We start from the raw sequence: 27,659 nt of genomic DNA, 5'->3' as shown, positions 1-27,659 counted from the left end.
GTGATGCATAGCAATTTAATGGATAAAGAAAATAGAGAAAAAATGCAACTGAAAAAAAAAGTTTTCCATCATGGGCCAGCCCAATAGTTTCATGATTAAGGAAGTCAGATCCCAAATGGCCAACCATGGTTCAAATCCTGGCCCTGGTGTCTTGAAAAGCACACTGGGTACATGTGTGTGCATGCCAAGATACCATCAGGATGGAGAAGTGGGGGAGAAGGGATTGTGGCATGACCATGCTCCATTGGGGTTTTCTTTCTCTCTCTCTCTCTCTTTGGCAAAATCACACACCCTCTAGCAATTAAAAAAATTTTTTTTCATCACATAGCAAAAACCATCTCCCTTTAATATTGGTGCCCACGTTGACAAAAGTGCTTCATTGTTTAAATTTAAGTTTAATTAGAGATTCGGTTCATCAGTTGCAGCAGCTGCATCTCAAGCGTTCCACAGCCGAGGGTGGTGAAAGTCCACTGTACAGGGCAGCAAAGGTCAGCGTCATGAATGAATTCTGGGGTGTGCATGAAGCACTGTGGGGCCATGGAGGAAGAGCAGGTCCTTTGGCCAGATTAGACCAGGTCAGAGATACCCAAATGGCCCTGCCCGAGGCGGAGGCTGGAGAGAGTATAACAAGGACATAAAAGACAGAGACAGGGAAAAGCAAGAGTCTTGAGATAACAGGTGGAAAGCAGCCATTTCTGAAGGGTCTCCTGTGCAGTGCTGAAGTGCTAAGGATAGTCTATATCCATCCTCTCCTCGGACTCATTGGACAACGCTTCCAGACACTGAACAGGGCCAGCCTATTCAGGTCAGCCTGTTTGATGCGTTACTCCTCTTCCGTCCTTGAGGGTGGATTGGCTGAGGGGGTTTGGGGATAACAAGACCAGGAAGGAATCTTGCCAGCAAGAATTAATAATGGCTTCACATGGAGCCTTTGCCATAGGGAGAAAAGAAAAGGTATGAAATAGAAGGTCTTAGCAATGAGCCTGAAGGCAGAGGAGGAAAACAGGTAGGTTTGGGTCTGGGAAGGGCTAGTGGTGGGGCTGACACTGTGCAAGCTCTCTCTAGTTTCTGAGCATTTATCTTTTTTATTGTTATCTCATCTCTTCCCCCTTCCCTAACTTTAATGAGACAAATTCCTACTGTTTTTGGATATTTCACTAGAAATACTTTCATTTCAATACTTAGAGTTCCTCTCATATGCTTCCCAAAGATCCTCTCACTCTAGTTTAATAATAATTTTATCAAGTAAAGCCACATGAAAATGCCAGTATTCACTATTACTGACCTTTTTTTTTTTAAAAAAAAAAAGCGATTTTATTTGTTTTCACCCAGTACATATCTGTTTACTCCCTTCTATCTGAGACGCAAAGCTTGGTTAGAGAACAAGCCATCTTCTCTCTCTATTGCTCATGGCGAACCTTGGGCAAGAGCTCATGTATATGTAAAGCTGTGACTTGGAGGAGGGCAGCGTGGCTGGGGTCCTACAGGGAAGCAGTAGGTAGCAGGAAGGATGACAAGTTCCACTGCTCACACGTGGAAGTCCCAGAGTCACTGAGAAGGCCATCAGATGTCCAGGAGCGTGAACAGTATTGAAGAAATGAACACCAGAGGGAGGCCGAGAGTCAGGCTGTGGGGTAGAGTCTACATAGTGAGTTGTAATGCCATTGTCAGGGCAGAATCTGGCCTTGAAGGAACTAAGGGTTGTGGGAAACCTTACCCAGCTCTAATATTAAAGGAAACTTACATGAAATCAGTTAGGCAGGTATACTTTTACATTGTGAGGTTCTTAAGAGAATTGTAATGTATGTAAAGTACCTGGCTAGTCAGCAATTGACAATTATTTTACTTTTTTTCTCCTTCATTGCCAGAGAGGTGAGTCTGTTCACCAGAGACAGAGAGAGTGAGGGAGAGAAAGAGACAGAGAGAGAGAGAAATAGCACCCTGCAATGGGGTATGGTCATGTTACAATCCCTTCTTCATTTCCCCATCCTATCAGGATTTGGGGCATACATACGCATGTGCCCTGCATGTTTTTCAAACTATTGGAAATGGGATTTGAATCATGATCTGCCAAGTGCAATCAGGACCCTGATCACTGCACATAACTACTGCTCTACAAAGCCAGCCCAGCAATGATTTTAAATCAGTATTATTTATAACACATATAATGTCATATTATTTGGATTATGTTACATTAAATATGCATATTAAATGTTATAGTAGGCAAGGGGCCAGGAGGACACAGCACAATGGTTAAATTGGATGTGCATGCCAAGAGAAAGACAATGGAGAATGTTGGAGAGATGGGACCTCAGATGGAGAGTTAAGGGGCAGGGTTGGTGTCTGGTGTTTGAGTCAGTTCACAGACATGAGCAGAGAAGATAGTAGGAGAATGTACACAGTAGCCAGAGTAAGTCCCTGAAGGGCAGCCCTGGGTGGGGCTCCCTGTGAAGCTAAACACACTCAGGGAGAAAGGCAGGCCAAAAGAGGCCTGGGTACCTGGGCAAAGTTGGCTTTCATCAGTTAAGGAGGCAAGACTAAGTTTCAGAGATCCTTTCTTCTGACCACCAACCTTCCAGTTTTCAGCGTCTGCCCTTCCTGCTGCAGTTTGCGACTACATAATTTGTGCTTGGACTTCCCATTATTTGCAAAGTTTTTTCTTTTCTTTTCCTACATTGTTATGTCATACAATAAACACTGAACATATTGTGAGTCCAAACATTCATAAATAGTGTTCAGAATAGTTCGTCAATGAACTATTTTCACCGACGTGCATATTGACACCTGTTCCATAAATGCTAACGAAGCAATTTTGGACTCATTAAAGTACACCACTTTGAAAAGTTGGGGGCTTTGTTGCCTTAAACATCTGTGTTGTAATTGAAACTGTCTGGCCCAAAACTACAAATGATTTATGGCTTAGAGTAAGAAAATGTTTTTTATTAAATTATGAAATACATTAATACATACTTATCTAGATTGTGTTATAACTGAGCTTTAAACAAACATATATTAATAGAATGAGACTGAATTGTAAAATTGATTGTAAAATCTCCATTGCATGTTCTTAATGGGAATTTGTTGCTCATTTGAATGTTTTCAAGAAATTTGTGAAATCGATCAAGTTAATTTGCTGATGATTATCTTAATAGCTTCATTATTTTTTATGTGATGATTCCTTCTACCATGCTTATTTTCATGTACTCTTCAGAAAATGCTAAATTTTAAAGTTTATTACACAGTAATAGGCATTATTTTAGTATTATGATTTGAAACATTGAATGTTTAAATTTTTTCCTCTGAGGATTAAAGAATTTTACTATGACCAAACCCAGAAATGACCATATACATGTCTTTGTGTGTGTGTGTGTGTGTGTGTGTGTGTGTGTGTGTGTTAGCCTGTCAGTGCCATGAACAAGGTTCCCTGTCTGCCGTGTGTCATCATGAGACTGGACTCTGTGACTGTAGACCGCATGTGACTGGACAGCAGTGTGACCAGTGCTTGGTAAGAAGCTTTTCCATCATTGTGTACATAAAAGTGCTTGTTAGTGATGTTTATAATTGACACCTTAACTATGATTCGAAGGAAAGTGGGTTGACGACAATCAGAAAGAACTAACTTTCTAGTCATGGCTGGTGAATGCTTCCCCATCTAGACAGTGTGCAGTCCCTGTGCAAGAGGGTGTGTTTGTGCCACAAATACTTTCTGACTCTGCAGTAGAAAATGTGAGTTTATTTTGGTGCACAAAAAAGATGTTAAAATACATAGTTTTTTCATAATATAAATTTTGCATGAACTTTAAAAATGTTTTCTTTATTTTTTTCGTGAGAAAGAAAGAGACTGAGAGACAGGCTTCCCAAAAGGGTCCCCATGCCGTGATTCCCCCACCTTCTCAACCAGCCTGTATCACATGCACATTGTGCTCAGGGAAGTCTCAGATGCCAACCCAGGCCTTTCCCCATGTAGGTCCAGTTGCATTACCACTGTGCCATCATCCTGCCCTTGACGAGTTTTACGAAGATGCCCTTGTATGAAACACTTTATGTAGGATTTGCAAACATTCTACTATGTGTTAATATGCTTCTTAAACTCATGCTGGCTTCCATGATTCCTCTTCTGTTGTGCAATAGCATGGCTATTACGGGTTGGACAGAGGCCTCGGCTGCCTGCCCTGTAACTGCAACACGGCGGGCTCCATGTCGGATGACTGCACGGATGAAGGCCAATGTCGCTGTGTACCAGGTGTAGCTGGGAAAAGATGTGACAGGTGTTCACATGGCTTCTACGGGTACAAGGATGGTGGCTGTACACGTAAGCTTCTGAACTCCTTGTTTGAGACTTTATAGTCACTCCCAGACTTTTCTTCAGCCCTCCCCTGACTTCTGACCAACTTCTGTTAAATTCCTATTTTCCTGTCTTTTTCATATGTAAGATTTTGTATGTTTTTTTCTGTTTCCTGATCTCTTTCAGAGTACAAACAAGCTTAATTTTTGGTCCTGGCTTTGCTGCTTATTAGTTTTGTGAGTTTAGATCAATTACTTAACTTCACTCAGCCTCAGTTTCTTCATCTGGAAAACTGAGAAGCTAAATAGAATCTACATCAAAGAACTGTTGTGAGGGTTGTATGTAAAGTCCTTAACAGGGCATTTAGTATACAGTAAATACTCAATAACTATTAGTTCTATCTGGAACCAGCAGATGGCATAATGGTTACATCACTGAACTCCAACATAGTCGACTGCAGTTAGAGTCCCAGACCCGGTGGCCTAAACTCACGCAAGGTGTGTGTGCGTGCATGCCCAAGATCCCAAGAGGAGAATGGAGGAGAAGGAATTGAGGCATGACCATCCCACCTGGGGGTGATTTCTTGCATTCTATCTCTCTGGTGAGCACATGTGCCCTACAGCTAAAATCTCTTGGACCAGCAGTTGGCGTAATGGCTATGTTAGCTGGAGTCCCATGTAGTCGACCACAGTTTGAGTCCCAGACCCAGTGGCTTAAACTCATTATGGGCACAGGTGCATGCATGCCCAAGATCCTGAGAAGAGAATGGAGGAGAAGGGATTGTGGCTTGGCCATCCCCCCTAGGGGGTGATTTCTCACTTTCTGTCTCTTTGTCTCTCTCTGTCTTTCTGGCGAGCACATGCGTCCTATAGCAAAAACCTCTCCAAAAAATCTCTCTCTCTCTCTTATATATATACATAAGCTCTATCTGTTCCTCTCACCCATCAAAGTCCTTTCCGTTCTTTTCTCTAGTTCTCCAATTAGCCCTCTTCACCAGCCTCTCCTGGCATGGAGGAACAAACTCCATGAGACACAGAAGGGTCTTGGGAGATACAAGGTTTTAGGAAGTGGGAGAATGGCTTAGATTATTCACTGACTAGAAGTAACTTGTAACATCAGCTCTTACTCTTCTATTCCAGTGGTCCTCCAGATCCACAGCAAAACCCTTTGTTTTTGTTTCAGCCTGTGACTGCCCTCATACTCAGAACACTTGTGATCCAGAGTCGGGAGAATGCACCTGCCCTCCTCATACACAGGGTCCGAAGTGCGAAGAGTGTGAGGAAGAGCACTGGGGCCACCACCTGGAGCTGGGCTGCCAGGTGTGCACTGTCATCTACGCACGTTCAGATCTGCGAGTTACTTCACTGCAGCAACTTCCATTCCCATTCTTTGATGTAGTCAGTTGACCTTAACCTGAACAGCTTTGCGGTTTATATCTAAAACTCATTGCAGATTACAGGAATCCAAGCAGAGGAAGCAGCACTTGTTGTTTTGGAGAGATTTTTGCTATAGGGCGTGTGCGCTCACCAGAAAGACAGAGAAAGACAGAGAGAGACAGAGAGACAGAAAGCGAGAAATCACCCCCCAGGGAGGATGGCCATGCCATGATCCCTTCCTCTCCATTTTCCATTTTCCTCCTGGGATCCTGAGCACGCACGCACAAGCACCCGGCCTGAGTTTAAGCCACCGGGTTCGGGACTCAAACCACGGTCAACTACATGGGAGTCCAGCAACATAGCCATTACGCTAACTGCTGGTCCCGAAGCAGCACTCTTAACACACCTTTTCTAGGTTTTCTTCAAGAACCTAGTGGTGGAATTGATGGTTATAAGACCCAAGTTATTTTTAGTGCCTTTTAAATGTATTCTGCAATGTTTGAGGGGACTTCAAAAAGTGTGTTAGAAAGATGGACTTAAAGTATGAGTTTGTTGGTGCAGAAAAGTTTGAGATCTGTGCATAGTTTTTTCATAACACACATTTTCCATGAACTTCCTAAAGAGCTCCTCGTACATCATTTTACCATAAAAAGTTAGAAATCACTTTGTTTCACGGGGCGGTGGGGAGTTATGCCCAGTCTGAAAGCCACAGTTTTCCATGGAGCTTTCTTTTGCTAAACCAAGCTATGATTTGTGTTGTGAAAATGCTTGATTTCTAGAATAATTTGGCTAGATTATTTTGGCCTATTCAATTTAACTGGGGCTTATAGTTTGACCTGATGTGTGTCGCTAAAATGTACAGTTGTCTCCCGCTTTTTAATCCCTCTCTCCTGTTGATATGTGGCAAAGAGAATATATTGGGTCATCAGGAAAGTCATGACACATTTTTGTATAGAAAAATACGTCATGAATTTTCCAACCACCTAATACATATCAATAATGTACAAGAGATTTATACATTTCTAAAAGTTTCCCACATTGAGTGTTTTCCTATAATTCAAATTAGGGGAATAAAGGGACTTCAAAAAGATCATGGAAAAATAGAATTAAAGTATGAGCTTATTTTGGTGCAAAAAATGTTTGAAGTCCATGCATGGTTTTTTTTTTTTTTTCATAATATGCATTGTCCATGAATTTCTGAAGACCCTCTCCCTATGCCCGTATCTTTATGAGAGCATAAAAGCTGCTTTTACATTTAATGTTCTTTCTGTCAGGCCTGCAATTGTAGCCGTGTGGGATCGGTCAGTCCTCAATGCCATGTGCTCACCGGGGATTGCCATTGCAAGTCTGAATTTGGTGGACGGAGATGCGATCAGTGCTCCCTGGGTCACAGAGACTTTCCAGACTGTGTCCCCTGTGACTGTGACCTGAGGGGGACTTTGGCAGACACCTGCGACCTGGATCGAGGTCTCTGCGAGTGTGCAGAGGAAACTGGAACTTGCTCTTGCAAGGTGCGTGCTGTCAACCCTCCACTTTCTCCTCATCGTTATGGCTCTTAGGGTTTGACTTTGTTTTTCATTTACTTAAAGTTTATTTCTTTCTTCTATGAGCAAAAGGGCTGAAAGAGACAGACAGCCATCCTCAAGAGGGTCTTCCCACTTTAATCCACACCAAGGCGGAGCCAGCCCCAGATCGTGGGCATGTGTATGTCTAGTGTGTTCCCGGGGCTCTCCAGATATGAACCCAGCACCTCCCCTGAAGGCCAGCCCTGCAGAGCATTGCATGTTACCACTGCACCATCATTCAGCTTTCACCTGTTAAAATAAGCAGCGAGGTTCCAGATGCACTTTTCGTCATGAGCTCACACTCCTTCTATATCTCAGTTTGAAGTCCTTGCAGGCTGTTCTAGAGTGAGGGGTGATTCTTAAAGTGGAATTTTTGCTGTGTAATTACATGCGTCACGTGGGGAAACTGATGTGAAAATTGCATGGAGTTTTCTATCATGTGTTCCAGTTAGCTGATTAGCCAATCTGTCATGAATATTCAGGTAAAATAGATAACATAGTGCTTCAAGATTTGCGATCTCATAGCTGTGAGGCAATTACACTCCTGCGTGTGCTGGCCATGCCCGAGGAAATTCACGTTTATTTTTCTCCCTGGAGGAAAGCTTTCAATGACATTGGCAACCTTACATATTTTCATTAATTTTCCTAATTTGTGTTGTTATTAGGAGGTGACTGTCACCTTCTCTGGCCCTTTTCCCATGGGTGGCAATTGAGGGGCAGAGGGTAATGAGCTGACTAGCATCTGGAGATACTGAAGGGAGGTTCACATAGATATTTTGACCTGGGAGTAACGAAGACACCAGCCTCCTTAATTTTGGCTTACCATATTTCATTGTAACAATATTTTAATTAATAATGTTATTAACATAAACATTGTTACAGTATGATTTTTCAGTACCTGCATACAGTGTGGGATGATTACATCAGGAGTTATGGCAACAGTGTTCATTACAGACCATCGGAACAGCAAGTACCTGCCGTAATGATCACCTGGGGACCAGTAGTTCTCCACACTGGCTGTTCGTTAGAATCACCTGGGAGCTCAAGAGGTGGATTCCAGGGCCATCCCAGGAGATTATTATCAGGAAATCTGTACTTTCCGAAAGCTTCCAAGATGATTCTGATAATCAGCCATGTTTGGGAACCACTGAGTCTTTGAAAGAGCTCAGAGAAGATAGGGAAGATACCCGAGAAGATAGCTAGCGCTCCAACGTTGATGGATCCAAAGTGATTTTAGAGTTGTGTTTTGTCTTGATTTGCTCAGAAATTGCAATTTTTTTTTCCAGGCAAAAGTGAGTCTCTTATTTGTTCTCCTTTAGGAAAATGTCTTTGGCCTTCAGTGCAGTGAATGTCGAGCCGGCACCTTCGCACTCCAGGCAGACAACCCTCTGGGGTGCAGCCCCTGCTTCTGCTTTGGGCTGTCGGGCATCTGCTCAGAGCTGGAGGGCTACGTGAGGATCCCAGTAAGTTACCACATAGTGAATAGGCTCTGCTTTAACCACTTTCCCTTGGGAGTCAGGTGCGGGTAGGAGAGCCAGTCAAGTACTCACACTAAATTTTGTTCTTTTTTTCTTTGAGAGGTTTTTGCCTTAGGGTGCTTGTATTCTCCAGAGAGAGAGAGAGAGAGAGGGAAAGTGAGAAATCACCCCCCAGGGGGATGGTCACACGACAATCCCTTTTCCATTTTCTCCTTGGGATCTTGCTCCCACATGCGCACACACACCCAATGTGAGTTTCAAGCCACCAGGTCCAGGACTCATACTGTAGTCAGCCATGTGGGAGTCCAGCGATGTAAGCACTGTGCCATTTGCCGGTCCCAATTTTGCTCTTTTTTAAAAAGTTTATTTATTTATTTCATGAGAGACAAACAGAGAGACAGAGACCCCCAACAGAGTCCTCACTCTGCAGTCCACCTCCAGCCTCAGCCAGCCAGAATCTCAGGGTACACAAGAAGACCTCAGGACATGAACCTAGGGCCTTCCCAAGTGAGTCGAGCATTGCAGAGTATTGTGTTACTGCAACACCATTGGCTGGACTCAATTTTTGCTCTTATGGCACCAGATAGTCTAGAAAGCTAATGTGAGTTAATGTATGAGAGGACTTCAAAGTTCATGGAAAATAGATTTAAAGTATAGGGTTGTTTTAATGACAAAAAATATTTGAAATTCATGCATGCTTTTTCATAATATGATTTCCCATGAGTCTTTTAAAGCCCCCTTATGTGAATCAGAGCTCCATATTTTAAAGCATGCAATAAATGTTAATTTTTGTTAATATTCAACAGTTAATTATATCCTCTTTTAAAATACTTCTCATTTTTTCTCATTTCCCATGTAGCAGAGTTTCAAAAATTATTTGTTGATTTGATTAAATTGTTTTTAATTATAGTTTTTTTTTTAAAATGTTGCCAGAGGATGTGTGCACTCACCGGAGAGAGAGAGAGAATCAGAAAGCTCCCTCCCCCCCGCTCCCCTCCGCCTTGGGGAACAGTCATGTGACAATCTCTTCTCCTTTTCTCCCTCTTTTCAGGATTTTGGGCATGCTTGTTTCTCAAGATGCAGGGCCAGGGACTTGAACCGTGTTTCCAGCCATGTGGGATCCAGCCATCCCTATCATCTTGCCACCCAACTGGCCCAACTGTAATTTCTAATTGGCATATGATAGTTGAACATGATCATGGACTATAGTGTGGTATTTCAGTATATGTATACATGTGTCATGATCAGATCAGGGGTTCTGATGTCCAAGGAAATAAATAGAGCTTAACTAAAAACATTCAGTGTTGCCCCTTCTCTAGTATATCAAAAGCTTTAACTGGAGAAAAGCTAAAACTGCAACATCTTAACAGTCTCTTTCACTCAATTAACATAGTGTCAAGGTAGCAATAATGGGATCCTAAATGCAGTAGCAGTTTAAAGCACTTCCAGTCCATTTGCATGCAGATGTCTAGTTTAAAGGCAGTCTTTCCTATTTCTGCTTATAATGGAGCACTTTCATCTGTGAAAGGATGGTGCCATCTGATGGGTCAAACAAGGGTGCTTAATTCATATTCTGAAATGCATCTGTCTTCCTTTCAATGACTAGGTGACGCTGGATTCAGACCAGCCTCTCCTGCGAGTGGTTTCCCAGAGTAACCTGAGAGGCACGGCCGAGGGGGTGTATTACCAGGCCCCCGATGTCTTGCTAGATGCTGTGACTGTCCGGCAGCATGTTAAGGCAGAGCCGTTTTACTGGCGGCTGCCGAAGATTTTCCAGGGAGACCAGGTGAGGCACACACCCAGCCTAGAGCTGAGTTTTGCTTCCTGGAGGATACAGATATCATTTCAAACTATTATGGTCTGTGCTGGCCTGTGTTTGGAAGAAGTAGCTGTAAAATTTCCTCTTCTTAGTGGGGATTGAAGAGTTCAGTGTAAAAATCCCCTCAGACATATGGACCATTAACATTTTTTATTGGTTTTGAGTCTTTTGAAATTTGAATCATATGAATTTTCTCTTTCCCAATGAAGTCATTCAACAAATGTATGTTTACTAATATCAGCTCAATACAAACCCAGGTGCTATAGCCCAGGAAGTTCTTAAGAAATGATCACTCAGGTTTTTTTTTTTGGGGGGGGGGGAAACTTACTATAAAAAATCCATAAAATGTATTGTTTGGGTTTCTGTCTATATAAACACCTGAGTCTGTGTGTGAATACACCCTGATCTTTAAAATTTGCAAATATACATCCAGTACTTCTATAGATGTAAATAATTTTTTTCAAGAATATTTTTAAGTTTATTTCTTGAGAGAGAATAAGGGGCACCTTGTCAGGGTTGGTCATGCTCCAGTCTTCCCCTAGACCTTGAGCTAGTCAACATCTTGGATGTCCATGCATAGCATGTTTGAGATCCACTCGGGACCCAAACCCACAGTCAGCTCTGCGGCTTTCAGCTCTGCAGATCAGTACACTACCACCCGCACTACCAAAATGGGGACACCTACCAATACTTTTTAATTCAAAGAAACTCCAAAAATTAGAATCGTCACCACATTGCTTTGTTAATTTGGCTCTTGCCTCTGTTGGTGTCATTGAGAAGAACTATAGCTTGGGCCAAGTTAATAATCCATCCATAAGTAGTAGAAAGAAGCACATTCCAGACTACTTATTTCATCCACGTGATGTGTTTTTAAGAGCAAAATTTCTTTCAAATGGTAGCAGGTTGGCAATAACATTTTCTAAGCCGAGACTGTGCCAGAGAAGTAAGAAACCTTTCTTGTTTGATAGCTCATGGCCTACGGTGGCAAACTAAAGTACACCATCGCCTTCTATTCCTCTGATGGCGTCGGCACCTACAATTTTGAGCCCCAAGTTCTCATCAAAGGAGGTCGGATCAGAAAGCAGGTCATTTACATGGATGCACCAGCCCCAGAGAATGGAGTGAGACAGGAACAAGAAGTGGCAATGAAAGAGGTGATGATGCGATCTTTTCACGTATGTCCTGAACGTTACCAACAGTGCGGTAAAAACTCGAAGAAACTCATAATAGGGTGACTAGAAGACTGGCATCAAATTCCACGGGGTTTAGTGAAATTTCTAAAACCTATTTTATCTTCTTAAGAAATGTTTATTAGGATTATGTTAATTTAGTGGCAATGTCATCTTAAATCTGTATCTTGCTACACAGGCCTCAACCTTCTATTGGGTCCTTGGAAGAGTCATGATGCATTTTTTGCGTAGAAAAACATGGAAAGTACACTGTGACCTTTCTGATGACCCAACAGATATTATGGCACAGAAGTCTTCGAGCTTGTTCAAATTTGGGTAGTGTCTATTTGTTTATGAAGCAGATGTTGACTGAGCATTCATGTTGCTGGCATTGCCCGAGTGATGTGTATCTATTGATTCATGAGGCTGGCTCTGTGCCTGTTCCCTAGAGGTTGTAGGAGATCTTCATCAATTAAATTTAGTGGCATGCATAGAACAGGGCTGGCATCGGGAGAAACATATGCGATAAATATGTTCATTGTAAGTTCATATTGCCTGTGAGCATTTGTCCTCTCACTTAATTGAATATGATTCTCATCCACAGAATTTTTGGAAATATTTTAATTCTGTTTCTGAAAAACCTGTCACACGCTCGGATTTTATGTCCGTTCTTAGCAATATTGAGTACATCCTCATCAAGGCATCATACGGTCAAGGGTTACAGCAAAGCAGGTACTTGAAAGTTTCTAGAATCTTTGGTATATTTTTGTTTGAAACCAACTGAAGGGGTTTGATTCACTTTACTCCCATTATGTACTATCATTATTAATATGAGAAAGCTTCCAAAACTATGGGAAGTGGATATTATGTAAAAACTGCATGAATTTCAAATTTTTTTTGCACCAAAATGAACTTATAACTAATTTGGTTTTTCCACAAACTTCTTGAAACCCCTCCATACATAATATCAGTTTCTTATCAAAACATTGTTAAATATTAATGTCATTATAGAATGTGTGAATATTCACATAAATTATTCTAGTGTGGATATAAAATATAAATGCATAATGATGGACTCTTTTTTTTAGAGGTTCTTGCCATAGGGAGTGGACACTCACCAGAGAGAGACACAGTGAAAGGGAAAGTGAGAAATCATTCCCCGGGGTGATGGCCACACTGCAATCTCTTCTACTCCATTCTCCTCCCAGGATCTTGGGCATGCACGCAAAGGAGCCCAGCGTTAATTTCAAGCCACTAGGTCCAGGACTTGAACCATGTTCGGCCATGTGGGAGTCAGCAACATAATCATTCCACTATCTGCTTGCCCTGTATTGATGGGCTCTTAGAGGAAAAAAAAAAAAAAAAAGCCATTTTCTGGCCACGTAAACCACACTTCCCATTTCTTTATACTGATGAGTAAAGAATGCTGTCCCCTATTCATTTAATATGTTACCCCATGAGAAAGGTAGTAAATCTTGGCCACACCAGTACTTCAAGTGGGCTTTCAAGTGCACTTCCTGTAACATTATCTTTAAACTCAAAATGTCCTTGGAGGGGGAACAGTAGATGGCATAATGCTTATATTGCTGGACTCCATGTAGTCGACCGCAGTTTGAGTCCCAGACCCAGCAGCTTAAAACTCATACTGGGCATGTGTGCATGTGGTTCCAAAATCCTGAGAGGAGAATGAAGAAGAGGGGATTGTGGCATGGCCATCCCCTCTGGCAGGTAATTTCTCGCTTTCTATCTCTCTCTTTCCCCGGGCGAGCTCATGTGCCCTATAGCAAAATTCTCTTTCTCTCAATAAATAAATATAGTCTTTGGAGGATCTTCATTGTAAAATGACAATACTAATGTACTTTAATGTATTTTGTTTATAATCATGAGTACCAACCCACTACACATGTTGAGAGGAAAGCTCTGGTTTTGTAAATAAGCAAATGTTATGTGCAAGGTTTCTAGAAAGGTTTTTCAATGTTAGTATTTCCTCTCTCACTTCTTAACATAATGGTTGCGCAGAATCTCAGGTATTTCACTGGAGGTTGGCAGGAAGGCTGAAGCATTGCACCCAAAGAGAGAGGTGGCATCCCTTTTAGAGAACTGTCTCTGTCCTCCTGGTACGGCTGGATTCTCATGTCAGGTAGGGTGATTCCAGCTAAAATCTGTTTCCTTGTTTTGAGTTGAAATGTGTTCATCGCGGCTACTCTAAATGTTGAACAGAATGCTTGTATATATCTTATTTTACTATTTTTTCCTCTGGTTTTAAATTCTAAAAAATTCATTTTTGGTAAAATATGCATGACATCAAATTTACCAGCTTGACTATTCGTAGGTGTACAGTAGCTCAGTAGAACAGTCCCTCCTTACCTAAAGTTTTGCTTTCTGCGTTTCAGTTACCTGCAGTCAACCATGGTCCGAATAGTGATGAGTCCAGTGCAGTAAGATATTTTCAGGGACAACGACACATTTGCATAATTTTTAGTACAGTATATTGTTAGAATTGTTCTCTTTTATTATTAGTTATTGTTAAACTCTTATTGTCCTAATTTATAAGTTGAAGTTTATCACAGAAATGTCCATATAGGAAAAAGCAGTATTTATAGAGTTTGGTATTATCTGTGGTTTCCATTATGCATGGAGGGTCTTGGAAAGTATCCCCCACAGATAAGTCGAAACTAGTGTGCACTCCCACTGCCGTGGAATCTCCCGAGCTCTTTGCATCTTGCAAAACTGAAACTCTGTACGCATTCAACAATTCCCCTTTCCCTTATTTCTAGCTCCTGAAACTCCATTTTACTTTCTGATATTACAAATTTGACCACTCTAGGTATTTCACATAAGTGGATCATACCTTTTTGTGATCGGCTTATTTTGCCTAAAATAATGTTTTTGAGGTTTATCCATCTATAGCATGTGTTAGAATTTCCTTCCTTTTTAAAGCTAAATAATATCCCCTTGTATGGATATACTACTGGGTTGTCAGAAAAGTCGTGGCATATTTTTTCTAAGCAAAAATGTGTCATGACTTTTCTGATGACCCAATATATATTGTTTATCCATCCATTCTTCTATAGGGACTTGGCTTGTTTCAACATTTTGACTACTGCAAATAGCCACATAGCTGCTATGACCCAGCACAGGGGTGCATGCTGTTACAACACTGTGCTCCATAGGCTGAGACCGCAGGGGAGGCCTGAGTTCAATTCCCGTTCAACCTTAAGTCTAGGTGTGGGCGTATGTGCCTGTAATCCCCACCGACTTGCAGAGACTGAGGCAGGAGAATTTTGACAGTTTGAAACTCCGTTTTAAAAACATGCTGGTCTGAACATGTGTGTATGATACCTCTTCAAGTTCACTTTTTTCGATACATACCCAGGACTGGAATTTCAGGGTCACATTCAGTTTTCCCTTTTCGAGGACATACGATACTGTTTTCACAGCAGCTGCAGCTGCACCATTTTACATTCCCACCTGCAGTGCATGAGGGTTCCAGCTTCTTCACAGCCTCACCAACACGTGCTGTTTTCCAGTTTCTAAATACTAAATGATATCTCACTGTGCTTTTGATCTGCCTTGTCCTAATGATAGTGATGATAGGTCTCTTCATGTACTTATTGGCTATTTGTGTATTTCTGGAGGTAGAGCTATTCAAGTGCTTTGCCTAATTTTTAATCAGATTTTTTTGTTTGTTTGTTTTCCCCTTTTGCATCCCCTCAGGACTGTGCTCCCGGGTTCTACAGAGGGAAACTCCCAGAAGGTGGTGGCAGGGGACCCCGACCTCTGCTTGCCCCTTGTGTGCCCTGTAATTGCAACAACCACAGTGATGCTTGTGACCCCGAAACTGGGAAGTGCCTGGTATGCTTGCTTGTGTGGGTGCTGGCCTGAAGATTAGAGTTAGCATAGAAATGGGTATTTACACTTCAGGTCTACAGTCATACAGTTCCTTGCTGTAGCAGTAAGTTAAAGTTTAGCTAAATACTATAAAATATAAATATATTTCCTTCAGAAGAGCTTGGTCTAACATAGCCAGTGGAAATTATTATAAATTTTACTTCATTGGTGAGTTTGTTCATGGGCACCCCTTTGGGAGTTAGCTACATGCACCTTGTTTTCACTTGCAGTTCTGGTGACTAAAGTAAAAAAGAGATGAGAACTTTATTTGATAGAGTTCAAAGACTCACTTGAAGTTTTTATAATAAGTTAATGCCAAATATTGAAATTTTATTTCTATGTGTAAAATAGGGCCTTCTTTTTATATTAAAAAAAATACGTATCCTTTTGGAAGATGGTAATGTAACACAGAATGTTCACATCTTGGTATGCCTGCCATCTTCCTCTAGACTATGTTAGTCCTGGGGACAAGAGGAGAACTTTGGCCACTGGAGAACACCGCATGATCCAGACAGAATGCTGTGGCACTGAAGACTAACCCTTTTGTTCTTTCTTTCTTTCTTAACCTTGTTTCTTTCATGAGAGTGAGAGGCAGAGAGAAAGAAAGACAGGCATCAACAGGGTCTCAGCCATGATTCCCCCCTGCTTCCCAGCCAACCAGGATCATGGGTGCTTATTTCCAGAACTGAACTGTGACCTATTATATGGGTCCAGCATCCCTGAGCAGTGTATTACCACTGAGTCACCAAGCCCTTAGGACAAACGCTTGTGTCTGTGATTTTTGCCTAAGCTAATAAGCTCTTACTGATAATGTAAACTAATCTGATATTCATCGCCTCCTTCTAAAATCTCATTCCATACAAGAACTCAGTTGAAAATATTGGTTACTTATATAAATTGTGCCAAGACTAACCACTAGGTAAAATAACTCAGTGAAGGAAAACTAACTGCCCTTTAAGAAGGACATCCCTGAAGCCTTAGAGATGCTGAATGGGGAGCAGAACAGAGAATTAGGACAACGGGCTTCTAATGGGCCATCCTGGATCTGCTGCTTCTTTCATTCAGAGGTGTCTTTTGTACTTGGAGTTTAAAGGCAATTTCCCCTGGGAAAATTGCTACACTACAGCAGTGCACAGGTGAATTTAGAAAAAGAAGTACGGCATGGTTTTCCTCAATAAAAAAGATACATGTTAACCTTTGCTGACTCCATCATTATGTGGAGGTTAAGAATTATTCTGGTCATGCGAGGTAAAATGGATTTAATGAAGATGTAAATAGCTGCAACACCATTTTTAAAAATGTGTTCAGTCTAATTAGCTCATGCTCCAGCCAAAGAGTAAAGGCAGACCTAATTGAGAAAATAAGATCTCATTTAAGGATTTAAAGAGAATTGATTTCAGGCAAATAAAGTGAGGTGTAATTAGCTGGGAAGGTCTCTTGGCCAATCATGGAGACAGAGGTCATGGACGTAGTTAAAGGAGTTGATCAGTTCTCTCATGCTTCATCTTTCCTTGTTGCACCTATTTTAGCAAGATTAAATATTCCTAAAACATTATTAAATTATCACCCTGCCTTTCCTGACCCAGATTCACCAAGGAAAGTTATAAGATCAGCAGTTGATCTGTTGATTTGTACCTTACAAATAACAGCCTGCTTAACTCAATCTATTGGAAGACCATGGAAAATTCCCCTTAAAGTGAACTATGGCTCAGAGCTATCAGGCAGGTCCCTACTCTGGGTAAATGATTTGCATGATTTTTCTTGGATGTAACCTAAAATACCTAAGAGACTTTAGCTGGGACTGTTAATGGAATGTTGCAGTATACAACAATGATGGCACGTACTGCCAGAAAAGTAGACAAAGACTAAATTTATTCTGCTCTCCTGCAATCTCATGGTATTAAACAGATCACATTTTTATTCATGCTTTTCCCCCTTTTTATGGTTCTATATTCTGTCCTGAGTGACTTCTTCATTCTTGGTTACCACTTACTGCCAATATCTGTAACCAAAGCCCCATTCTCAACAGAAAATAGCCTGGGCTTAGAATACAGAATTTCAGGGTTGCAATGGTTCTTGCATTCTCGCCAATCTTTTCAGGTTTTAAGTCTGAAGTAGAGCATCCATGCCAAGTGGTTATTCAATGACTATTCGCACACCTTTAACAATGGGGAGCTTACTCCCAAAGCAGGCCAACTCACCTCCGGGCAGCTCTGGTTATTCCTGGAGCTGGTTCCCCTAAATCATGTACTAGCTGGTGCAGTTTTATTCTTTGAAGCCATTGATGCAAACAAACCACTAGTTCAAGTTTATTAATACAAAGTGGTAGTATTTTAACAAATCTCTTCTTGCAAAACTACTTTATTGAATCCCTCATGCACACATCTACAGGCCCTGAATCTTCAGGCCATATTTCCTCAGTTTATGTACCTGAAATTGTATTGAGTAGCTGGGTTTATGTGATGTGGTTGTGAGGTCTGTTCCCCATCCTGAGATGCTTTTATCACCATCTATCTTGACGCATCATGCCCAGAGCCTAATGCCTTCACTCCAGGAAGAGATGGGACATCCCTTTCTAATTCAAACTACCATATCTCCATGACACAGCTGAATAATCTAGCCCTCCTGGTCACTGCTACCTCATTGCACTAACTAGACATAAAGACCTTCCCATTCTTTCCAACAATATAGCATTTGACTCACTTCTTGCTCTTGAACTCAGACCTCACCTTTCCTTCTCAGTTTTCAGCTTTTAGATGCCTTTTGTGATTTAGTATCAGAATTCATTTAATTTTAACGGAATCTCCTAAGCACTCCCTCCATACTTGTTATTGAACAAGTGGGTGTCAAGACATTTTTGGATCTGATTTTGTCATCCAGTGTATAGAATGTTTCTCCTGGCTTCATGTTTGGAATTCTCATAAAAGGGATCCATTAGAAATGTGACCTGTCAGTGGGGTGGGGACACCAAGGACCAGAGCGGTACTCAGGGAGAGTCAGCTAAATGCCTCAGGAGTCCCTCTCTTCCACTATCCACTCTCCACCATCCCCTCTGGGAGAAACACTGATAATTATTGGAAAGTGTTCTCTGTGCATCTCCCCCAGTCATCAGTTCATCCCACAGTTTAGTTCTTATTAATAGGCCCCTATTTCTCTGCTACTCTTTTTCTTAAGTTGTCACATAATAATTATGCATATTTACGGGGTACAGTTTGATGTTTGGACACTTAAGTACACTATGTAATGATCAAATCAGGGTAGTTAGCATATACATCACTTCATGCATTTATCTTTTCTTTATAGGGAGAATGTTCAAAATTCTCTCTTCTACCTATTTCAGAATATTATTGTTAACTAGAGTCACCCAACTATGCAATAGAATGCCAGGACTTACTCCTGTTAACTAATTGTACCTTTGTTAACATAGCCCAACCTCTCCCTGTCCCCACTCCGACACCTCCTCTCCACTCTCTGGTAGCCTCTGTTCTCTGAGGTCACCTTTTTTAGATTCCACATGAGTGAGATCATGTGGTGTTTGTCTTTCTGTGCCTGGCTTATTCCACTTAACATAGTGATCTCTAGGTCCATCCATGGCTTTTCTTTCTTTTTTTTTATTTTTAAGAATTATTTTATTTAACTTTTATTTATCTATTTCTTTATTTTAATTTGACCAAAGAGGGACAGAGTGAGAGAGCAAGAGAGAAAGAGAAAGTGAGAAAGAAGCTGCCAGGTCAGGACTCGAACCGCAGTCAGCCATGTGGGAGTCCACCGTGTCATCTGATGGCGCCCATCCACGGATTTTCACATGAGAAGATTTTAATCTTTCTTATGGCTGAATGATATTCTTTTCTATAAATACACTTCATTTTCTTTATCCGTTGATCTGTGGACATACATTTAGGTCGAGTCCATATCTTGGTTACTGTGACTAGTACTACAGTGAACACTGGGAGTACAGGCATTTCTTCAACATACTGATTTCATTTCTTTTGACTATATACCCAGTGATGGATTGCTGGACCGTAAAGTTCTTTTTTGTTGTTGTTGTTAGACTGTATAGGCACTCACCAGAAGAGAAATGGAGAGAGGAAGAGGGAGAACCCCCCGCAGGGGGCATGGTCATGCATTTCTGTACCCTGTCAGGATTTGGAGCATGCATGTGCATGTATCTGGTGTGTTTTTCAAGCAGCCAGGGTCAGCATTTGAACAACATTGTTAGCCATGTGGGATTGGTTTCCTTAACCACCAGGCCATGGGGTGGCCCAGTACTATTTTTTGGTTTTGTTTTTAAGATTTTTGCTATAGGATGGATGTGTTCACTGGAGAGAGAGACAGAGAGAAGAAAAGTAAGAAATCACCCTTCCTGGGGGGTGGCCACACTGCAATTCCTCCTCTTACATTTTCCTCTCAGGGTTTTGGGCATGCACACACACATGGGCCATATGATTTCCAAGCCACCAGATCTGGGACTTGAACTGTAGTTGGTCAGCACCCCAATCACCATGCCACACTGATCCTTATTTTTAATTTTTATTTTTTTTTAGAAACCTCTATAGTGTTTTCCTTAGTGAATCGACTAATTTTTATTCCTTTCCATTCTTTGGAGCACCTGGTCTCAAATCCTCTAAAATCTTGAAAAGCAATAAACCCATGATCCAGTGTATGTTAGGAGGAGGAAGAGTTTTTTATACAAGAGTTCATGTCAGCAATGGAAAAACCGTAGTATTTGCTTCAATCCTCTCATCATCTAATATTTTACTTGCCAGTTTTATTCTATATTGTTGCAACCCATATTTAGCATATTTACTTTTTAAGTGAGAGGTTGCAATTTTTTTTTTCTAAAGAGAGGCAGGTGTTAGGGGCCAAGTGGATCCTAGTAAAATCTACTTTTATTGGGTGAAATAGGAACACCATTTTAAAGTAAAATTACTGGAATATTTTTAAATTTAAAAATGGCTTGAAAAATAGTCTTAAAATATAAATTGGTTTTATAAGAATGCATACCGATTTCATCATTTCTCACTGCCAAGGATAAAAGAGTGAGTTTTAGAGTTTGCTCAGGGGCTCCTCAGGGTGACTGGTATTTCCGTCCCAGCTATATCACACATGGACTCCTGTGCACAGGAGCCGGGTAAATAGTGATGAATTAAGCAAAGCAGATTTTAAATTGGAATCAGATGGCACCAATTGCTTGCTCTTTTAGCTTAGAAAAATTGTGCACTCTTTTTTAAATAGGAAGACCACAAGTCCCAATAATGAGGTAAAATTTGGTTATTGCAAAAATCTATTATCTATTGGTATTGTATGACTATGAATTTTTTTCCTCATTGTCTAATCCCTAAATCATTTATCCATCCACCTTGGCTGTTTCAATTCCCTTCCGATAATTGCTGAACCCCGACTGTGTGTAAAACCAGTGTTTCACATAGTTTTTTGGGTCACTGTATAATTTAGATCTGTATTTTAAGGTTCCCCAAACTGGTTTTTTGTAGGAATCCTGTGTCTATTTTCCTTAAGAAGAATGTATTAGTAATTTCTAGGCTGTCTTAGATAAATGTAGTCTTATGATGAATGAAGGCCAGAGAGCAGGAAATGTTTCCAGAATTTTTAAAATATGAAGAAGAATATTCCTCCTTCCTTAAGAATTAAAAAAAAAGTCAGCTGCTATGAAAGGTGGGAGTGCTTAGTTGTGACCAGATAAGGATAATTTCTAACAATTGCCCATCAATTTCTTCTCCTTTCGAAACATGGGGATTCAGAACTGCAATGATAATACAGCTGGTGACCACTGCGATGTGTGTGCTCCCGGCTACTATGGGAAGGTGACCGGCTCGGCCAACGACTGCTCTCTGTGCACCTGTCCTCACAGCTACCCTAACAGGTAGGCCCGCACAGGTGCAGCCCGGCATGCTAGCTTCATGGGAGATGGGGCTGCGTCCACGCCCAGCCTCATTTTCTGGAGTGTCTGTGTGGCCTTTATTAGTGTTTTCCGTGTGTTAGAAAGCTAATTGTAAGAAGCAGTGTTTAATCTCATGAGCATTTGATGAGAATTTTCTCAAAAGCAAAGCACTCTTGTTGGTATTAGATGTTAGAATGGAACCAAATAAAGAAAGGGCTTTTAAGGTTTTTTTTTTTTCTTTTTAAGATAAATTTGAAGACCCTGCTTATGTATTCAATCTGTATAGAGATGAGTTTTTATTAATTTTATGAATAGTAATAAAATGATCCAATTCCTGTTTGACTCAAAGGAATAGGGTTAGAATTCATATATTCAGGTGCCTTTTTAAGTGCTGAAATGCTGCAAAGTGATAAAATTAGGAATAGTTTCTACCTAGTACTCATGATGTTTATGTAGAATTATCTGAATGAAAAAACAAACAAACAATCCCCAGACAGTTGAAGTGGGCATTGGGATATCAATGGATTCTCTTTGATATAAATAAAAATTATAATTCATACATAGCATTTTATTATTACTTAGAATATTTGGCAAGACATTGAACATATCAAGGTAAAATGCCAACTTTTAGTATACTAAAATCAAATTTTCTTTTTAATTTTTGTTTCACTGTCTTTTTTTTTTTTGAGAGTTTTTTTTTTTTTTTTTTTGCTGTAGGCATGTGTGCTCACCAGTAAGACAGAGACAGAGATACAGAAAGTGAGAAATTCCCCCCCAGGGGATGGGCACACCACAATCCCTTTTCCTTCATTCTCCTCTTGGGATCTTGGGCATGCATGCACGCATGCCCAGCGTTAAGTTTAAGCGACCAGGTCGGGGACTTGAACCGAAGTTGACTACATGGGAGTTCAGCGACATAGCCATTACACCAACTGCTGGTCACTGACTGTTCTATTTTTCATTGTCTCCAAGCAAAGCAATGTCCATGGCAAATGCAAAAAAGAAAAAAGAGGCTCTGTGTGTACACTCCTTTGTCAACTATCAAGCACCCTCAAATTTGTTGTTACTCTTACTTATTTTTTGTATCCAATCTGTATATAAATTTTTAATATATCAATTCCATTTCTGTAGTCTCTGTTATAGAAATACTTGCATATTTGTGTGAAGACTGATGTGTTTTAGCATTACTCGTATTCAGGAGTAATTAGGGGAAAACCACAATAGCTACTACAGGTAGCTGGCGATTGGTTATAGATATGTGGCACCTTTCTGGAATCAAATATTGTACAAACACTGAGCAAAGAATCAAGCATGTCTGCAGGAACAGAATTGGAGAAATGATCAATCGAAGTATGCGACTGAATGTATAGTGATGCCATTCTGGAGTAAAATGTGTCCCTCTCTATCTATCTATATGTCTATATCGTATCTATGTTTATACCTATAGCTCTGTTGCTGTATGTGCCCAGAGAAATATTTAGAAGGATATTTCGTCTTCCTACTTTGTACCTTTCTGCAAATTTGAAGATTTTACTTCTTCAATTATAACGGATATAACTATGTCCGAAGCTCACATTAATAAATTAATGATTGCACTATTAGAAGAGATGAAGAGGATGTGAACATTCATGTGTGCTCAGAATATGAGAGATTAAAACACGTGTTTGTTCTTTTTCGAAATATTTTGCATTTCCACTGAAATCCATCCTTTACTATTACGGATGTGAAAACAAAAACAAAAAACAACTCAAAAGTGGCATGGAGCTCTTGGAGACTCATGCTGGAAATTTCATCTTAGGAGTCAAAAAGGAACCAGACTTTTCCCTAGTGGGCTTCTTGATTTTTCCGAAGTGTGCAGGTACCCAGCCTTGACTCTAGATGGCGCCTTGGTTATTTAAAACGTGGAAGCGGAGGATGCTGGAAAGAAAGACATCAGCCCAAAGCTGAAACACTTGAAAGCGACCAACATCTGAGATTACTAAACTTTGAGTGGCTCTGTCACCTTGCTTCTAATAACCTACCATATGACTCCCTTCCCACCTGTAGGTCATTTATTTCCAGATTCCACCCGAAGTCATAGCTGTTCTTTCCCCTTCCTGTCCTCTCCTTTCATGTCAAATCAAATTCTGTTCCTCCTTCTCCGTGGGCCTCTTCTCCCTGCTGTGTTTCATGCTTGCTCATAGTCATTTCAACCCTCCTACTACCTTATCACCCTGTAAGCCAAGGAACTCTTCACTCACCAGAGCTTTTTTACATGGGTGGCTCTTTTATTGGGTGACTACCTAGTTATGATCCACTTGGCACTCAGTGATCATCACTAGATGGAGGTCTTCTGAGTACAGGATATGCACACAGATATGCACACACACGAGCTGATAACGTGTTTCCTACTTTTTATTTAGTAGTGTATAAATCCAGACAGTGCGTCTAATCACCCAGCATAATCACATAGTTTGAGAACAGTCCAGTGTACCCTAGGAGTGATGAAGAAATACCTTAAAGATTCAAAGTTACAGATCTAAAAAAATTTTTTTAATTGTTTTCTTCCAGTTTCAGCCCCACATGTGTCCTGGAAGGTGATCATGATTTCCGTTGTGATGCCTGTTTGCTGGGCTATGAAGGTCAATATTGTGAAAGGTGCGTTGCTGAGCTACCCTCTGGAGACTGCTGGGTACATCTGCCCCTTTCATAACATGTTGGATACATTTACTGAAGTAATTTGGGAGTCACTCTGGGACCTCATTCCTGTTACAGAACAGTCCCCTGAGATGAAGGGACCCGTGTATTGTGTGCTGTGCTTTTCACATGGCAGAAATGAGCGTGCTTTATGGACATACTCATTGGTATTTGCTGTATGGTCTATACTTGCATCTCTTTCATTTTGCAGGTGCTCTTCCGGCTATCATGGGAACCCTCAAACACTGGGTGGCAGTTGTCAGAAGTGTGACTGCAGCCCACATGGCTCTGTTCACAACAACTGTGACCGCGTATCTGGGCAGTGTGTCTGCAGGCCAGGAGCCACTGGGCTCCGATGTGAGGAATGTGAACCGAGGCACATCCTGGTGGAAAGTGATTGTGTTTGTGGGTATCTCTCATCTCATTAGAGATGATTTTTCTTCTTAAATGTTTTCTTTTCTGAGGAAATAACTGGTTAGGGCACCCTGTTGTGTCAGCAGTTTTTTTTCAGCAGGAAGTGAAACATCCTGTTTTATTATATTATTTGAGGTAAGTCTAGGTTGCCTTTGCATCCAGTGAACTCGACCCTTGTGCATTTGTAAGCAGTGGCAGGAGGTTTAAGAATACCAACATTTTCTTTTCTGGCACTCAGAGCAGCACAATAATTTCGACTGCAGAGCTTAGCTGCACTAATAATTGCTTTAGTGGATCCCAGGGTCTGTCAACTCATGAGAGGAAAAACATCAGTGACACTGTCATTTGTGTTACCCAGATTTCATTATAGCTTCAGCTCTTGCAAATCCTGGATGTTTCATTTGTTTGTTTGTTTATTTTTCTGGTTCTGATTTATTTCATGGGCAAGTGTATCTCATAGTCATCTGTTGGGTGTGTGTGCTTAGTGGAGAGAGAAAGAGAGAGAGAGAGAGAGAGGAGAAAGAAAGAGAAGCAGTGAGAAAGCACCCTCAACAGTGAACGGTCACCCAGCCATCTCTCCTCTTTCTCCTCCTTTCAGGATTTTGGACACATGCACAGACCCAGCATGCTTCTGAAGGTGCTGGATCTGGGACTCAAATTGTATAGTCATCCATGTGGGATCTATCTGCCTTAACTACCAAGCCACAGGCTGGCCAATAATCTTTTCATCATATACACGACATTTTTGTGAACATTTTACAAGGTCGTGCAACCTCATGGGAAAATGGGCAGACCAGTTTGCATTCCCTGTACCTCTCTTTGTTCTTTCTTTCCCTCTCAGCTTGCAATGATGAGTGCGTAGGTGTGTTGCTGAATGACTTGGATTATGTTGGCGATGCCCTTGTGTCTATGAATGTCACCGGTGTTATCCCCATCCCATATGGAATTTTATCCAACCTGGAAAATACAACTGATTATCTCCGGGTAGGTACTAGAATACAGCGATGGATAGAAACATGTATCAGCGAGAGGTGAGGTCGGTGGGGTTGACTGGAGGCATCTGTCTGTCCCCTGCCCTCGCATCCAGGAGAGGAGCCTCACTTCCACTGACTCCCACAGGGAGGTTTTTAGCTGTTCTTTAAGCGTGACTGGTGGCAGGGGACTCAACATCTCAAGTAATAACTTCACGGCAGGACAACGCTGTTGTTTAGGAGTACCATAACTTTTTCCCCTGTGATCTTCAGTTTGCCTTTTGGAATAAGGTGAAGCCCACACACTCCTTTTTTTTTCTTAGAGATTTTTGCTATAGAGCACATGTGCTCGCCAGAGAGACAGACAGAAAGTGAGAAATCACCCTCTCTCCCCTGGGGGATGGCCATGCTGCAATCCCTTCTCCTCCATTCTTCTCTCAGGATCTTGAGGACAAATGCACACACACTTGGTGTGAGTTTCAAGCCATCGGGTCTGGGATTCAAACTGTGGTCAACTATGTGGGAGTCCAGCGACATAACCATTACACTATCTGCTGGTCCCCGACACCCTCCTTTTTTAAGTCAGAGCTTTGGGTATTTGAGAATGACTGTCCTAATACAAACTCAGAAAATAAACTTGGATAGTATCGTCTAGCATTGGCATATGCTAAGGATGACCATTTTCTGTTGCATGTATTTGTAATTGGAGTTGCAGAGCACAAAATTCCTCCTCCCTGGAAGGCGCTATTAAAAAATCTCTGGGGGGTAAATTCTAGTTTTATGTTTTGTCACAGAGTCTGGATCAAAAAAGAGTGGAAAGTTCAGAAGCTGACCTACTAGACAGCATCCTGTGTTAGCACTTTTAATTGGAAAAATGTGTGCTTTTTAGATTTTGCTTTATATTTGTACTCATACCTTATAATTTGCAATAACTTAGTCACTGTGTAACACAGCCATAAAAAGAATGGTCATTCCTAAATTCCTTTTCTTAGGCTCAAGATTCTCTTAGATTTAATATTTCCTTAGGGGTGTATGTTGGGTGGGACTGGTTCATTGCCTCATTCTTATTTCAGTGGTCTTTTCTCTAATATAGCAGTGAAGAAAGGTTAGGGAACTGTAAAAGACATTTTTCTTGAAATGGCAAAAGCCATTAAAAAAAATCTGAAAAAAAAGAAATACTTCAATTTATTTTTCAATCACTGTATACACAATCAGAAAATACTGTTTTCTGCCAGTTTGGGCCTCAGGATACAATTATATTTTAAGTTTCTCAAGTAAGATAAATACTTGACATAAAGTTGAACTGATTTGGGAACCAGGAGATGGTGTAATGATAACATCTCTGGACTCCCACATAGTCAACCATAGTTCAAGTACTGGACCAGGCTTAAAATTACACCAGGTGTGTCTGGGTGTGTGCCCCAAATCTCGAGAGGAGAATGGAGGAAAAGGGATTGCAGCATGGCCATCCTCCCCAGCGGAGGTGGTTTCTCGCTTTTTGTCTCTCTGTCTATCCTATAAGCACACACACCTTATAGTAAAACAATTCTCTAAAAAAAGAAAAAGTCTAAATAATTTTGAAAGATTTCTTCTCATTTAAACCAGTTTTAAATTTCATTAATTAACTTCTATGTTTATATAAAGTATTCAGTGGAGGTTAGGAGTGTGAGCTTTGACCTGTTCACTGTTCTCGTTACTTACCAATACAGCAATCTTGGGCAAGTTACTTAACCCCCTGACTCTAAATAGCAATACAGGTGGCCTTCATGGAAAAGGTATATATAAAACATATATATATATATTGTTTTTGAGAGTTTTTTTTTCGAGAGGTTTTTCTATCTCTGGCGAAAGACAAAGAGAGACAGAGATAGAAAGCGAGAAATCACCCCCCCACCACCAGGGGTGTGGCCATGCCACAATCCCCTCTCCTCCATTCTCCTCTCTGGATCTTGGGCACGCACGCACACTTGCCTGGTGTGAGTTTAAGCCACCCACCGGGTCAGGGACTCTAATCGCAGTCGACTACGTAGGAGTCCAGCGACATAGCCATTATGCTAACTGCTGGTCCCAGAAAAGGTATATTGTTAAAAACAAACAAACAAAAAAACAAAAAAAC

At 41.0% G+C, this 27,659-nt stretch overlaps 1 protein-coding gene across 1 annotated transcript in view; it reads left to right on the top strand.

Annotated features, from left to right (window-relative positions):
* LAMA1 (laminin subunit alpha 1) overlaps positions 1-27,659 on the top strand; it is a 142,001-nt gene that overhangs the window by 63,791 nt on the left and 50,551 nt on the right. Inside the window, exons 20-33 of the mRNA XM_006164146.3 lie at positions 3,399-3,505; positions 4,132-4,312; positions 5,468-5,604; positions 6,936-7,172; positions 8,546-8,689; positions 10,311-10,490; positions 11,492-11,677; positions 12,297-12,424; positions 13,712-13,832; positions 15,410-15,547; positions 21,343-21,464; positions 24,033-24,119; positions 24,370-24,563; positions 25,414-25,556. Of these exons, the coding sequence (XP_006164208.1) occupies positions 3,399-3,505; positions 4,132-4,312; positions 5,468-5,604; positions 6,936-7,172; positions 8,546-8,689; positions 10,311-10,490; positions 11,492-11,677; positions 12,297-12,424; positions 13,712-13,832; positions 15,410-15,547; positions 21,343-21,464; positions 24,033-24,119; positions 24,370-24,563; positions 25,414-25,556 (2,105 nt within the window). The remainder of the gene's footprint in view (positions 1-3,398; positions 3,506-4,131; positions 4,313-5,467; positions 5,605-6,935; positions 7,173-8,545; positions 8,690-10,310; positions 10,491-11,491; positions 11,678-12,296; positions 12,425-13,711; positions 13,833-15,409; positions 15,548-21,342; positions 21,465-24,032; positions 24,120-24,369; positions 24,564-25,413; positions 25,557-27,659) is intronic.

Source organism: Tupaia chinensis, unplaced genomic scaffold, assembly GCF_000334495.1.
Source record: "Tupaia chinensis unplaced genomic scaffold, TupChi_1.0 Scaffold143584_1, whole genome shotgun sequence".
Taxonomy (NCBI): Eukaryota; Metazoa; Chordata; class Mammalia; order Scandentia; family Tupaiidae; genus Tupaia; species Tupaia belangeri.
The sequence above is the reverse complement of the archived record's forward strand: the minus strand, read 5'-3'. Positions and strand labels throughout refer to the sequence as shown.